The sequence below is a fragment of the Eublepharis macularius genome, chromosome 5 (assembly GCF_028583425.1).
Source record: "Eublepharis macularius isolate TG4126 chromosome 5, MPM_Emac_v1.0, whole genome shotgun sequence".
NCBI lineage: Eukaryota > Metazoa > Chordata > Lepidosauria > Squamata > Eublepharidae > Eublepharis > Eublepharis macularius.
In genome coordinates this window covers 165,355,291-165,370,782 of record NC_072794.1, presented here as the reverse complement: position 1 = coordinate 165,370,782, position 15,492 = coordinate 165,355,291, and the positions used below count along the sequence as shown (strand labels likewise).

Here is a 15,492-nt window from a genome sequence, read left to right as displayed (position 1 = left end):
CTCTTTGCAACAACATTTCTGGTGGCGAGAGTCAGGACTAAGCTGGGCTTCCGAATTGCCTGGTGGAGTGTTTCCCATTCTAAGCCCCCGTCTCCTGCCCACAAGAAAATGAGGAAGAAAAACAGCCTTGATAGTGACACTCTAGGAATGTTCTCGGTCACTATAGTCTTTATCATAGATTAGGGGAAATTCCTAGAGCATCACCCAGAAGTGACATTACATCCTTCCCAAAACTCCACTCTCCTTGGGCACCACTCCTCAAACTTCCTGACATTTTCCTAGGCGGTTTTGGGAACCCTAAACTGAAAGTTTCTCCGTATGAGACATCTGACCCATGAAGAACACATGCTGGGAAAAGCAATGATAGCTGGGAAGGGTAGTTTAAAAAGACAGAGCCGGCAACAGGGCGAAGGCTTTGCTGTACACTGGAGCTGTGTGAAGGGGCTGAGAAATGCCAGAAGGGAAAATTCAGCCCATTATAACCTCTCCTGGTCCAAGCCCAGCTCTGGAGGGCAAATCCATCCCATTTTCATTCCTTGCTGCCCTCTGGTTGTGATCCCACACAGTTTGACTGGAGAGGTGAAGATGAAATTAACAAACCCTCTGAGGAGCGATCTCCACAGGCTCTGTCTTTTTAAACTACGTTTCCCAGCTAACATTGCGTCTCCCTATACTTGACGAACACATGCCAAGGCACCTCATGCAGAGAGACTCAGACTGTAGCTTCATTTTATGCAAGGCCAGCCGGCATGTTATTTTATTGCTTATTTTTTATTTGTATCCTGCTTTTCTCCCTGATCAGGGACCTATCGTAGCTTATTCTCACAACCACAACCTCATGAGGGTTGGTTAGTCTGAGAGATTGTGACAGGCCCGAGGTTACCTAGCATTCTTCCAAAGCTGAGCAGGGAATTCAAACCTGGTCATCCCAGATCCCAGCCATCTAACCACGATGTTACTCTTGAGCAATGCTGTTGCCCCACTTGAGCAATGCTTTTGCAATAGACAATATAATAGGCTTTGTAGACATTTTGCACAAAGCTTGTTTCTCAGACATCTTCCTGATGTGGCCAGCTCACCACACAAGTGATCCAAGCCACCAGAAATGGAGAGTCAAGCAGTTTCATGGGAGAAGGTGACAGGTATGGGATGTGCCCATTGTCACATCCCCGATTTGCCCCATCAGCAAACCTCCCAGGAAGAAGGTGATATTGGGCAGCACTGGTAGTGCCTGTGGGGCTCACCTTCCTCTTGACTCCCAGGTACATGGCCCCAGAGAGGCAACAGTCTGCCACCTTCCTGCTCTGCACCTCCACCTCCCCGGAAGAAGAGGAGCTCCAGAAAAGCTGGGCTCACCTCCTTCTCAGACAGAGGCAGTGCAAGTCAATAAGATAATAGACACTTTTTGCCTCCCTGCTCCAACTTGCTCGGGACAGCAAAATGCCTTTATAGCAAAAAGTCCAGTAGCACCTTTAAGACTAACCCACTTTACTGTAGCATAAGCTTTCGAGAGCCACAGCTCTCTTCATCAGATGCATCTGACGAAGAGAACTGTGGCTTTCAAAAGCTTATGCTACAACAAAGTGGGTTAGTCTTAAAGGTGCCACTGGACTCTTTGCTATTTTGCTACTGCAGATTAACACAGCTAACTCCTCTGGATCAAAATGCCTTTAGCCAGTCCTCCTCCCTGACTTCATTCTACAATCTCTGTGTCATCTTTCTTAGGTTATTTCAAGCGATGGCCAACTTGCTGTTTTGTCCGAAAAGCCCGTTTTCCTTCAAGAGAGCCCACTGCTACAGCATCACTGCCTGGGCCTCACCGAATCTTGGGCGTGCCCCCAGTCTGCTGTGCTTCTGAGAACCCCTCCCGAACTACACTGATAGACCACAGACTTATCCAATTCATACCCCCAGGATCCTAGTTGTTCTCGCCCCATCCTGAAACGGCTCAGTATGAACTTCTACACTGTTTTGTTGGGGGAACTACAGCAACAGTCTTGCAGATGTGCTTCCAGAATTACGCTTCCCATCCACGACATCTTGATTAAGTGTGCGCACCCTGCTTTGGAATAAATCAGAAACGACAACGTGACATGACATCCCAGACTTTTCAGGCTTTCACAGACACTGCTGAAACATGATCAAGCAGATAAAGGAGCAAGTAAATACGATAAAACCCATCACGGAGTGCGAGTGCACAACGCCGAAGTCAGCTGCGTTTCATGAAATTTCCAAACCGTTGAGCAATTAAGACAAGGAAATCTTCAACAAGCCTGTAAAAATCAGCAGGTCAAGGCCTACAATTAAGGCGAGGAGCAAGAAGGGATCCGTCTGTTGGAAATTGCTTCTGCCGTCCCTGGTGTGCAGTCGCCTGCATTTGACAAAACGGCAGGAAATGAAAAATGACTGAATTGTCCCTTAGGCTGCTGCCCTTCGTCAGTCATTCGAAAGATCCTGGCAACTCCTCAGATAAACACCTGCCTGGATGGTATCCTCCTTTGTTATCTTATGCTAATAATGAACATGCTTCTTCCTTCAGTTTCTTCTGCTCCTTCCACAGATATTTCCAAGAGTCTCAATGCCACAAAGTTTTTAACAACTTGATGCAAGGAAAGCACATAGTACAAACCTCAGAGAACCACCGTCAGAGAGGCCATATAATGGTCTCCCTACAGTCCATGTTGTACCCGTCCCATCTCTTCCTGCAGACTGGAAATGGAAAGCCCAATCCACCAGGATGTAGGAGATAAGTTTTTCTTGGCCGCATCAATCTTGCTTTGACCCGGACTATGAGCCATCCGTCCTCTTCCTAGCACTTAAACAACGGATGCGCAAGCAAGGGAAGCAATTATGTCAGTGTATCCCAAGGCTGTCACTGTGAAGCTGTCGTGGCCAGCCACAAGGAACTCTGGGAATCGTAATTCTGCAAAGGCGCCAAAGACCATTTTGACACCATTCCAAAACTACGCCTTCGGAGGACATTTGGCAAAAGCAATGGTCCTTAAATTGGTTTTGCGTTTATAGTACAGATGTTGTTTAAAGGGCAGGACCTACATTTCACAAGTGAGCCCCAGGATAATTCTATAAGCTTGTATTTGAAGGGCCAACCAATGCAACGTATCTGTCGTCTGTATTTATTGCACCCACTTCAAGGCTCAGAGCCAAGCTACAAGTGACGCCTTACACAGGTTGGACACTTGTCAGCTTCCCTCAAGTTTTGATGGGAAATGTAGGCGTCCTGGTTTTACAGCTTGGCTCTCCATTACAGCTGCAAGACCAGGATGCCTACATTTCCCATCAAAACTTGAGGGAAGCTGACAAGTGCCCAACCTGTGTAAGGCGTCACTTGTAGCTTGGCTCTCAGATTAGAAAGACACAACTCATTCTTGAATTTGATTTACGGTGCTCTTGCTATTTTGAGGTGCTTTTTTGGTAAAATAAACAATGGTGCTAAGATATATCCCATGTTGTTTTATGATGTCCCCTCTCCTGCAGTTCTAGTTTGGTTACTGTTGACTCTGACAAAGGAAGGTTGACTCTCAAAAGCTCATACCTTTAAGAGTAATTCAACAGGGATGTGGTGGGTTCCCCCTCATTGGCCGTCTTCAAGGAGCAGCTGGATGAATACTTGTCAGGGATGCTTTAGGCTGTTCCTGCATTGGGCAGGGGGCTGGACTAGATGGTCTGTAAGGTCCCTTCCAACTCTATGATTCTATCAGTGGAAATACATGTTACAAATTATCTGAAGATGCTCAAGTACAGGATTTTATGTATGGTTCTCAATTCACATGCAAGCTGTTCTTGCCTGGCGCACGTGAATGCCGCTTTCACGGGAGCTCCCTTTGTGTGACTCCATGTGCAAGTGATTCCAGAGGGCAGAGCACCAACCCAGCTCTGTTTTCACTATGAGAACAAGTACCATAGGTTCCTTTGACTTGCCAGTTTGCATATCTTTAAGGTGTGAGAAAGCGTCAAGATCTGCATTTGAATAAATGGAAGTGGGAAGTGGGAGAAACGGGGATACTTTTAGCAGTAGAGGAGGAACTGATATCCGTGTGAATGTATTCACGTGGAGCAAATTGAAGTGTGACTGTGCAAGCGAGCGCTGGGAAGTTGGAAAGGGGACACATGAAATGAGGTATCCCTAGGAATTGCATAACGTGCAGGGCTTTTTTTCAGCTGGAATGCAGTGGAACGGAGTTCCGGAACCTCTTGAAAACAGTCACATGGCTGGTGGCCCCGCCCCCTGATCTCCAGACAGAGGGGAGTTTAGATTGCCCTCCACGCCGCAGCATGGAGGGCAATCTAAACTCCCCTCTGTCTGGAGATCAGGGGGCAGGGCCACCAGCCATGTGACCATTTTCTCCGAGGGCAACTCACTGAGAGCGGGACCACAAGTGACGCCTGACACAGGTTGTACACTAGTCAGCTTCCCTCAAGTTTTGATGGGAAATGTAGGCGTCCTGGTCTCGCAGCTTGACTCTCCGACTGCTGTCCAATGGACTTTCCAACTGTCACTTGTCCAACATTCCGCCAAGCTGCCTACATTTCCCGCCAAAACTTGAGGGAAGCTGACAAGTGTCCAACCTGTGTCAGGCGTCACTTGTGGTCCCGCTCTGAGTTCCACCACCTCTTTTCCTAGAAAAAAGCCCTGATTACGTGTATTTCCACCCTATGATTCTATGAAATTTAATTGGTTTTTAAGGTGCTACCGGGTGCCAATCTTGCTCAGTTCTCTTTCCCACTTGTTAGCATTGTCTCTTCCCCTACACTTCAAGCATCATAAACATTTGCAAGCAGAAAAGGTTCCTCCCCCCCTTTGACCTCCAATGCACAATTGTCACCAAAGAACTGGGTGGTGATTTGTCTGCTGGGTTTGAAAGATATGAGAGGAAGGGCAGAGAGAAGCGTGTCAGCAAACCCAGTTCAGCTCTAATCCTGGGCAAGCTAGACGTGCCGCCAGCTGTTGGGCAGCGTTGCCAGGTGATTAATTCAGAATCCTTGTCTCCTTCTCTGATCTCTCCATCTTTTCTCTGGGAATGCACCTTTTCCACCTGACTTTCCTGCTCATGTTTCCGTACTGAGAAGGGAGAGAAGATGCCTCTACTGGGGTGGAGGTGCTGGAAGTAGAATATACTTCTAGAATTCCCCTGCCATAACAAGAACAGTAAACTGGATGATACTCAAGCACAGAGTCTCTCTACATCAGACATTGTAGAGAACATGTGTTGGGAGATGCAATGTTAACTGGGAAGGGTAGTTTAAAAAGAGAGAGCTGGTAGCAGGGCAAAGGCTTTGCTATACATTGGAGCTGTGTGAAGGGGCTCTGAAATGCCAGAAGGGAAACTTCAGCCCATTATAACCTCTCCAGGTCCAAGGCCAGCTCTGGAAGGCAGCTGCAACCCATTTCCATTCTTCACTGCCCTCTGGTTGTGATCCCACACAGTTTTAGACTGGGGAGGTGAAATTGACAAACCCTCTGAGATGTGATCTCTGCCGGCTCCGTCTTTTAAAACTGCACTTCCGTGCTAACGTTGCATCTCTCTATACTTGGAACACATGTACCGAGTCATCTCGTGTAGACAGACTCAGTTTCCCACAACACTTGAGCTGCTCCTATGCTATTAAAGCTAGGGCCTCGCTGAATTCAAGTACCTTTGTGTACAAAAGTTTCAATGGCCTAATGACGGAGATGCTGAATATTTGTACGTGTTAAAGAATTCTTGCACGTGTGCCAATGCTGACTGTAAGAGGAGCTGTAAGGACAGAAGCTAGCCACCACCAATGGCAGTTTCTTGCTAGTGGCTGGAAGAGCGCCAGCGTCTTAGAATCTCCGGCAGGCGACCACAGTCTCCTTCCTCTGGCGGCATCCCTGCAGGAACAGAAGTGGATTAGTGTGGTGCGCAGTCACTTGCAGTTTGAAAAGTGTGCAGGTTAGATCACAACCACACAAATGCCAGATGCTCTCGCCCTCTCCTCGAGACAAGCATGAGGCAAGCAGCTCAGATTATCTTGCAACTGGGTTTTCACATACTTGTTTGCTGCTATAAACAAAGTTACGTTGTTGTGGGAACATGGTGGGTTTGTGCCAAGTCTTGCTCTGGCAATATGTAGAATTGTGGGGGAGGCCTGTAATTCCAGACCTGCAGTGCTTCACAGAACTTTTTCCAGACAGAAACCTTGTCGAAATACCAAAGGGAAGGAGCTGAAGGGAAAGGCTTTACATTCTTGAGTTTCTGCATGGTTGGAAATAAAACCATTGCAAAATATTTAGGCCTGCACTTGTGTATTCTGGGCAAATCTTTTACAGTAGTCCTCTCCTGCACTTCCTACAAGGAGCTCAGGGTGCGGCACATGGTTCTCCTTTCTTGTTTTATCCTCACAACAGTCTTGTGAAGTAGGCTAGGGTGAGGGGGAATAGCTGGCATGTGGTCACCTGAAAAAAATTAAATCCTGCCCTCAAGTCATAGCTGACTTGTGGCGACCCCTGGTGGGGTTTTCATGGCAAGAGACTAACAGAGGTGGTTTGCCATTGCCTGCCTCTGCTACCCAGGTCTTCATTGGAAGTCTCCCATCCAATTATTAACCAAGGCTGACCCCGCTTAGCTTCTGAGATCTGACGAGATCAGGCTCTCCTGGGCTATCCAGATCAGGGCATGTGGACACCTAATGAGCTTTATAACTGAGAAGGGAATGGAATATGGGGTTCCCAGATCCCTATACAACACCTTAACCATGATGCTACACTGGCCCTAAAAATGGCACTTTGTAAACCTCAATGCTCTGACCTGGATAGCCCAGGTGAGCGTGATCTCTTCAGATCTCAGAAGCTAAGCAGGGTCGGCCTTAGTAATTGGATGAGAGACCTCCAACGAAGACCTGGGTTGCAGAGGCAGGCAATGGCAAACCACTTCTGTTAGTCTCGTCATGAAAACCCCGCCAGAGGTCAACATAAGTCAGCTCTGACTTGAGGGCACTTTCCACCACCAAACCTCAATACCCTGAAATAAGTTCAAACAAAAATAAATAATAATTGCCCACCTCCCTCGCCAATGTCAGTGGCAGTAGCTTGGTCAGAGCAGCTGTTCAGCAGATGACGTTCCACAGTGCTGGAGAGTAAATCATTGGATTAAAAGAGTCCAACAAACAAAATCCTGCATGTAGAAAGCTAACATGATAAAGTACACTTGGAATGTGATCAAAACATGCATATCTCAGGGGCAGTACAAGCATTTCATAGTCATGTGTGTTCCCTTGCATGTGCAATAAATTAAAAAGTTGAGTTCTGCAGTCTTTGATAAACTATAACTCCCATGTTGCAGTGTGACTGTTTGAAGTGGTGTGTGCATGAATCCATCTCGAACGTGGGTAACACAGCATGGGTCATAGTCCTGCTGCATCACAGATTTTATGGACAACCATAAACTACTGGACCCATGATGCTGCAGAAGTGTGATGGATGTTCATATGGGGGACCAGGGAGGGACTGTGTAATAGTGAACATAACTGTCACATTGATCCAAATGAGAAAGTTTGGGGGAAACTGCATGGAAAACATGAAACAGCATGGAAATTTAAGTCGTTCCCCCTATTTTGGAAAACTTTTCTGTTTTACCAGTGTCCTTTAATTGGCCCCAAATCCAGTATTTGACATACTTTTCCCATTTGTGCCCATTTCTTTTTGTGGGGCTAATAACAGCTTTGGGGAAGGGGCAATTTAAAGTTAAATTAGATGAGATAGTTGAAGACGGGTCTTTGGAAGGCAGAAAGACAGGCTTGCCTGTCTTTGTCTCTTCCTGGCCAGCACCACGTGGGGAGTGTGGTTTTGATTGGCAGAACCATGCAGCAGCGAAATATTTCAACTTACCTCTCCATCCAGGTTCTGTCTGAGTTGAATTTATGCCCTGCTGCAGTTTAGCTTAAAAAAACAACAACTGGGAAATATCCTATCACGGATCTTCATCTAGATTAGCCATATGTTGAAATTTAAACACCCTTTCTTAAGGTGCAAGGGTTAAATACCCTTGCCTCAGCCCCATTTCCCCAATCAAATGAGCCATCTTCTATAGCAGCTTGGAATTTTTTTTTTTTTAAAAAAACCCTAATTGCAGGAGATCCAAGGAGGGATTTTCTGTGCCGTGTCAAGAACTTTGCCAACAATGTGCCCAGCACCCTACCAAAGAGACGGCAATTAACATGCAACGTAAGCAGCCGTGTGGAAATTAGTGCTAATTTCTCTTTCAAAAGACCTGGGCGCAGCTCACCGCATGAGCAGCTCTGTTCATTAAGCAGCTCTGTTCAGCTGTCGGATGCATTCGCAGGCCTGAACATATGACTTCAGCCTGCAGCGAACAAGTTACACCTGATCTTCAGGTCTCACGTTTGGAACTTGGGAGTAGCTCAGAAGCGCGCTCTCCTAGCGCTCAGGCAGTATCTCCTATCGTTTGGCGTTGTTCTGGAGTGTGTCTGGAGGGGGGACAGCAGCACTGGATAGTCACCCAGCGGATGAAAAGCATGGCGGTGCAAATGATGCCACGTCTCCCTTTTTCTTTACGGAACCCTTTGGACTAGCCAGACGGCATTCTACATGAGAAAGCTTCAAGGAGAGATGGACCACTTCCTCAGGAAACACTTTGCTTTCCTTGCCAGCTTTTGGAACAAGTTTCTACCCAATGGCGTTCCAAATAACCATTCCCTGGATTTCTTGGAGCAGGACCTAGGGTCCTTAAACCCCACGTTGGATCCTAAGGATCCCGGGCCCAGTTCTTCCCTTTTTGGTGTGTTGTACGACTTCACTGCCAGGAATGCAGATGAGCTGAGTGTCAACAGGGGAGACAAGCTCTGCGTCCTCAAAGAAGAGGGAGAATATGTTTTGGCAAGGCGGCTTTCTGGAGACCCGGTGGTAGGCTACGTCCCTGCAAATTATGTCAGCAAAATTGGCCAAGAACCTGTTGCTCAGCCGGTGTAAGTATCTGAATCGATGGATAGAGTGTTATCATCTTTATCTGATGCTTCTAAAAGCTCCTGAATTGCACTAGCTGCTCCAAATATGATTGTAAGGAAGGAGGCACCTGGAATAGCAGCCCTCTTCTTTTTTATTGCTTTACCTAATGGCTTTAACATCATCTGTCTGCCTGAAGGCAGTTTGATTTCGATGCATCAGGTTTAGAGAACTATTATATGGCTAGCAAAATGCCTACCAAACTGGTGGGAATGTGTTTGAATCAAGGTGGGCCGGCATGTTGCTCATCGCAGCATGTCCATATTCATTCGTGATCTTTGTAAGGAAAGCAAGCATTGTCCCTTTCCTTAGTATGAAGAGAGTTGGTTTTTAGTTATGCAAATAGGTCTGAGATGAGAATAGGGGTCAACAGATCATGTAATACCGATGCCTCCATAAATCAGAGGAAACCAGTACTATATTTCTGTGCATTTTCCTATATGAAAGGGATATGGGCTCTCACCCCAGCTTCCCCAAACATGGTCCACGATTTCCCCCTCCCTCTCGATTTTGTTACGGCACCTCAGGAAGAGAGGGCAGACAGAAAGACCTACATATGCTCAGACATGAGGGGTATGATAAAATGTACGGGTTACTTCAGAAGTCCCAAGACGAGTCCACCATTACCTTAACAACTGATATACTGCTCCTTTAGACAGATTAGTGCCCCACTCAGAGCGGTGAACAAATCCCTGTTCTTATTATCCTCACAATACAGCTGGGGAGCTGAGGCTTAAAGGAATGGCTTACTCAAGACCACCTGCAGAGCTCATGACAGGCGTAGGATTCGAACCAGCAGAGTGCTGATTCGCAGCCCAACCACTTAACCACTGTACTACAGCAGCTCTAAAGTCTAAAGAAAATGTTTTTTTGGCATTGAGCTAAAAGAGATGGAGCAGCCTTGAACACAATGAAGCATTTGCTGTAGCAACCCGGTGTCAGCTTGACTTCTCTAGTTCTCTTCCTTGTCCCAGCAACAGATGTTGTCTCACCAGTGTCCATAGGAAGCTGCCTTATCTAGTACACCTGTATAGAGCCAGTGTGCTATAGTCAAAGCTGCCAGGCTGAACCTGGCAACTGGCAGGAGGGTTGGGAGAGAGATCGTATGGGGGGTGGCACAGATGTGACAATGTCACTTGCAGGGAAACTGCATATCATGACAGGTGCTCTAGGAATCACTGGAAACTCTATGGTAAAACCAGGTTTCCCCCAGAAGTGACGCCATCAGGCCCACGATGCTGCCAGTCATTGTTTTTTTAATTCCCTGTTGCCACTTGGAGCAGCGGCAGGCAATAGGAGTCCAGAGTGGGGGATCTCTGGCAGCCGCAAGTTAGTGCTCTGGTTAGAGTTTTGGACTGGGAAGACCTGGTTTCCAATCTCCTCTCTTCCCTAAAACTCACTGGGCTAATCGCTGTTTCTTCACCTATCCTACCTCACAAGGTTGTTGTGAAGATAAAACAGAGGCTGGGAGATGAAGACAAAACAGAGGCTGCCCTAAGCTTCTTGGAGGAAGGGTGAAGTGAAAATGTGATAGATCAAATGGCTACAGGTCCATCTAACTCAATGCGGTTTCTTTTGCCTGGCAACAGCTTTGGAGGGTCTCAGGTAGCAGCTGCAGGGAAAGAATTTTCTCCGCCTAAGATGCCAGTGGTTATGTTTGTTACTTGATTACAAAATGTAAATTGTGCGAGGTGGCTTACAGCATAAAACAAAATTAAGGAACTTAAATTTGCATTAAAACAATGCAGCCAAACACGCTTCACCAGGCGCAGAATTTTCTGCCTGCTCTGAGTGACGTGCCCTACCCTTAAATCATAGATCACCTCTAGAGTTGCCAATCTCCAGATGGGTCCTAGAGCTCTCCCAAAATTACAGCTGACCTCCAGATGACAGAGATCAGTTCCCCGGGAGAAACTGGCTGCTTTGAAGAGTAGACTCTCTCAGTGAAATCCTAAGCAGAGTTACTCCAATCTAAGCCCTTGAAGTCAAAGGGCTTAGACTGGAGTAACTCTGCTTAGGATTTCACTGTATGTAATTGTACTCTTGTACCCTGCTGAGCTCTTTCCGCTCCCCAAACCCTGCCCTCCCCGTGCTCCCCCTGAAAAATTTCTTGAAATTTCCCAACTCAAAGTTGGCAACCTTAATCCACTCCCTCTATAGCAGGAGATGAGCGGGACAAGCGGTTGGAAGGCAAGAGAGTGGACCCCTTTGTCTACCTCAAATGCCCTCTGTCTCACATACCAAACTGATAGGCCATTAGATAGCACTTAATAAAATGTCAATGGTCCCAGGGGAAGCACGTCAATCTGCCTTCCAGCAAGAAAAGAAAGTGACACCTCTTAGAAATATGATTCCTTCAAAATGGGAGTCTGGCTCCTATGCATAACAGGTATAAATTGCTATCAAGTCACAGCTGACTTATGGCACTCGCATAAGTTTGCAAGGCAAGAAACTAAGAGTCTTTGTACACGAGACGCCAGGCGCATGTCCGTCAAGTGTTGGGAGACGCAATGTTAGCCGGGAAGCATAGTTTTGAAAGACAGAGCTGGCAGAGATTGCTCCAGAGGGGACAGATTCTCTCACAGCCCTCTGCCACCTCTGGCAGGGCAAAGGCTCCAGAAGGGGAGTCGCCAGAAATGGCGGAGGGCTGTGAGAGAATCCATTCCTTCCGCAGTGATCTCTGCCGGCTCTGTCATTTAAAACTATGTTTCCTGGCTTACGTTGCATCTCCCGACATGTGAAGAACATGTGACAAAGGTATTAAGTAGAGAGACTGTAACAGAGGTGGTTTGCAATTGCTTGTCTCTGCATAGTGACCCTGAACTTCTCAGGTGGTCTCCCATCCAAGTAACTGACCAGGGCAGACCCTGTTTAGCTTCCAGAATCTGATGAAACCAGGCTAGGTTGGACCATCCAGGTCTGGGGACCTATATTTAATAGTTGTATAGAAAAAAGGAAATCTGGCTGCTTCCATCTATGTGTTTGCACACAAAAACATGCTCCTGTCATAGTAGCGATGGCAGCAAGCAATGTGGGAATGGGTGGAAACAGCATTCACTGCTTTTTGTTATTGCTTATCTCAAGATTAAAGGAGAAAGCTCTGGGAATGCAATGAGGCATTCTTGGAATGGTCTCGCAATGTCATGTGGCCCTTCCCTTTTAATCCGGGGGCTTCTTGCTTTCCGTGCAATGAAAAAATCCCCAAGCACAAGCAGCAATCCAGCTGATAAAATGCAGGGATGAGAAAAGTTGCATCTCTTGAACTATAAAGCTTCAAAAGCTGTCTTCTGCCTCCGGCTACTCAGCAATCCTCCGGCTATCCACATCAGGTTTCTCTCTGGTCTGGGTCTCACGTCCATCATTCTTTGCAAATCTTTATCATTTATTTAGTGAGGGCAAGTCACTGCACAGCTCACGGGAGTGGCCTGGGCCCTGTCTCCTTAAAGGGTTTAAAGAGCAGGTTCACAAGCTGCCGAAAGCCCCCTCTTCCCCCTCCCTGATATTCCCCATCCCAACTAGGGTTGTCAACTCCAGGCAGGAAAATTCCTGGAGATTTGGGGATGTGGCCTGGGGACAGCAAGGTTTGGAGAGAAGAAGGACCTCTATGTGGTTTAACCACACATGGTCCACCCTTCCACAGCAGCCATTATCTCCAGAGAAATGACCTCTGTAGTCTGGAAATCAATTGTAGTTTCCAAGCTTCAAGCTCCATATGGACAACCAGCAGGAAACAAGAAATGTGGAGACATGGGGGGTGCTTTCAGCCATAGTGTGATATCACTTGTGGGGGGGAAACAGAAATGACATCAGACCTCTCTAGGAATCCGAGAGATTTCTAGATGGGACTGGTGTCACTTCCAGGTTTTTCCTGGATGTGACATCACACCATCACCTGACACTGATTTTTTTTTAAGATTAATTTTTCTCATGCTGGCTGCAGCAAGGAGAAGTGAGAGCTGGAGGGGACTTCTGCCTTTATCCCCCGCTTAACTGGCTGGTGGGGTGTGAAAAGGTGTCCGGAAAGGGACGAGGCAGGTCAGCAGGCACATGTGAAGCTCCTGGCGATTACAGCGTTTCTAGCATGACCCAGAAATAACAGGTTGTGCCAGGGGTGATTTAAAAAAAAAAAACTTGATCCAAAACATAGTGCTTTTGCCACTTTTTGGTTCAAGATTTAAAGGATCTGCCCTGGTCCCGAATTCTCCCTGGAAGCTAAATTGACAAAACTGAGGCTACCATACTTTGGTCACACCATGAGAAGACAAGATTCTCTGGAAAAGGCAATAATGCTAGGAAAAGTGAAAGGCAGAAGGAAAAGAGGAAGGCCTAAAACGAGATGGCTGGACTCAATAAAAGAAGCCGCGTCCTCCAGTTTGCAGGATCTGAGCAAGTGTGTTAATGATAGGACGTGTTTCGGAGGTCTTTCCTTCATAAGGTTGCCATAGGTCAGAGGCGACTAGATGACACATAACAAACACATACACACACCTGGTCATGACCCGTTGCTTCTGGGTCACACTAGAAATGATGTAATTGCCAGGGGTTGCAGGCACAGGTGTGTACCCCTAAACCCCTGTACCCCCCATACCCTTTATTTTGGACTTGGAAGACTTGGCAACTCTAGTTGGGGTTGGAGAATCTTCTGACCCAGCAGGGGCTTGGCTGCCCTACAACCTTAGTATAAACTTAATTGTCACATGAAAACAAATCCCATGACTTGCCTGGTTCCAGAGCCATCAGGGTTACAGAAGCTTTCATTATTTTTTTCCTGGGGCCTAGTCCCACTGCTTGGTAGCCCTGCAGGTAGAAGGGATGGGAAATGAATGAAATGGGAAGGAAGGGCTTGAACAAAGACATAATGCTGGAGGGGAGGTAAAGTAGGGCTCACCGACCGGAGAAAACACTCATCTTTAATTGACTCCAGTGAAAGTTTGGGCTGTGTTTCAGATACGCAAGATGTTCACAAGATGAACATCAAGTAATACCTTGCATGTGTGAATGGCCTCTGTTTTCTTATGACATCACATGATCTTCGAGTCTTTCTACACGAGACACTTCGGTGTGTGTTGGTCAAGTGTAGGGAGATGCAATGTTAGCCAGAAAGCATAGTTTAAAAAGACAGAGCTGGCAGAGATCGCTCCTTAGACAGTTTGTTAATTTCATCTTCACCTCCTCAAAGGCTCTGTCAATTTCACATCTCCAGTCTAAAACCTGGTGGGATCACAACCAGAGGGCTGTGAGGAACGAAAATGGGCCAGAGCTGCCTTCCAGAGCCGGCTTGGACCTGGAGAGGTTAGAATTGAGTTGAAGTTTCCCTTCTGGCATTTCACAACCCTTTCACACAGCTCCAGTGTATAGCAAAGCCTTTGCCCTGCTGCCGGCTCTACCTTTTTAAACTACCCTTCCCGTCTAACATTGCATCTCCCTACATGTGTTCTTCATGTGTCAGATGTCTCGTGTAGAGAGACTAAACACCACGTTTTGTATTGGAGTCAATTCATACAATGGTCAGTTTTCAAGCTTTACGTAACTTGAGTGATGTATTTGCACCATGAATCATTCTCTGTTGCATTTCACTTAAACATACATGTTTAGTTCTGCTGATTTCAGTCCTGGCAAACTTTTGCTAGATAAGACCCTAAAGTTAGCAGTTTAGATCAGACTCGGGCTTTTTTCCCCAAAGGATCATTTCCATGTGAAATCTGACAATGTTTGTATCTCTGCCCCCCTGTCCTGACTCCCACAATTCATTTCGGCTGTGTCTGAATGGCTAGCAAATGATACCGAAAAAATTAAGAACAGCGAACCGTAATGTAATGTTTGAGTTACAGAATGCAGCTGTGATGGACTCAGCTTCAGATGCTGAGATTTCCAGAAATGAAGGTACGATTGACATGTTTCCTCCCCCCCCCCCACCCATAGGGCTAGCCCGAAATGGCAGTTGGGGATGGAGTGCTGGGGAAGATGGCAGTTGGAGTTGGAGGGTAAACAAGAGCGTGAAAGGGAGTGGGAGCCTGGCTTTAGACCAGAGAGGGTCAGCCAGAGAACCCTCTGTGAGAGGAAATAATGTTTATAAAACACTTTTAGTCCTAGGGCTTTTTTTCTGGGAAAAGAGGTTGTGGAACTCAGTGGTGGAACTCAAGACCGTACAATGACGTCACTTTGAGTCAGCTGGAACAAGGGGGGAGATTTTAAAAGTTTAAATTGCCCTTGGCGAAAATGGTCACATGGCCGGCACGGAGGGCAATCTAAACTCCCCTCTGTCTGGAGATCAGGGGGCGGGGCTACTGGCCATGTGACCATTTTCTAGAGGTGCCGGAACTCCGTCCCACCGTGTTCCAGCTGAAAAAAAGCCCTGCCTAGGACTAAAATGGGGAAAACCAGCACTAAGTCCTACTTAGACTCAAGAGATCTGGGAATTATAGAGGGTCAAGGAAGTGGGTAGAGAGGAGTCTCCCCTTCAGTGCCATGAACGGGGTTATAGCTCATAA

The 15,492-nt window shown here is 46.8% G+C and overlaps 2 protein-coding genes across 2 annotated transcripts in view; both read left to right on the top strand.

Moving 5' to 3' along the window:
* The window catches only part of LOC129330202 (peroxidasin homolog), a 68,059-nt gene extending 64,872 nt beyond the window's left edge, over positions 1-3,187 (top strand). The window contains exon 23 of the mRNA XM_054980197.1: positions 1,726-3,187. The gene's annotated coding sequence lies outside the window, so the exon portion shown is untranslated. The remainder of the gene's footprint in view (positions 1-1,725) is intronic.
* A 5,235-nt stretch (positions 3,188-8,422) lies between these two features.
* The window catches only part of SRMS (src-related kinase lacking C-terminal regulatory tyrosine and N-terminal myristylation sites), a 52,675-nt gene continuing 45,605 nt past the window's right edge, over positions 8,423-15,492 (top strand). The window contains exon 1 of the mRNA XM_054980784.1: positions 8,423-8,964. Coding sequence (XP_054836759.1) covers positions 8,588-8,964 — 377 coding nt within the window. The 5' untranslated portion in view covers positions 8,423-8,587. The remainder of the gene's footprint in view (positions 8,965-15,492) is intronic.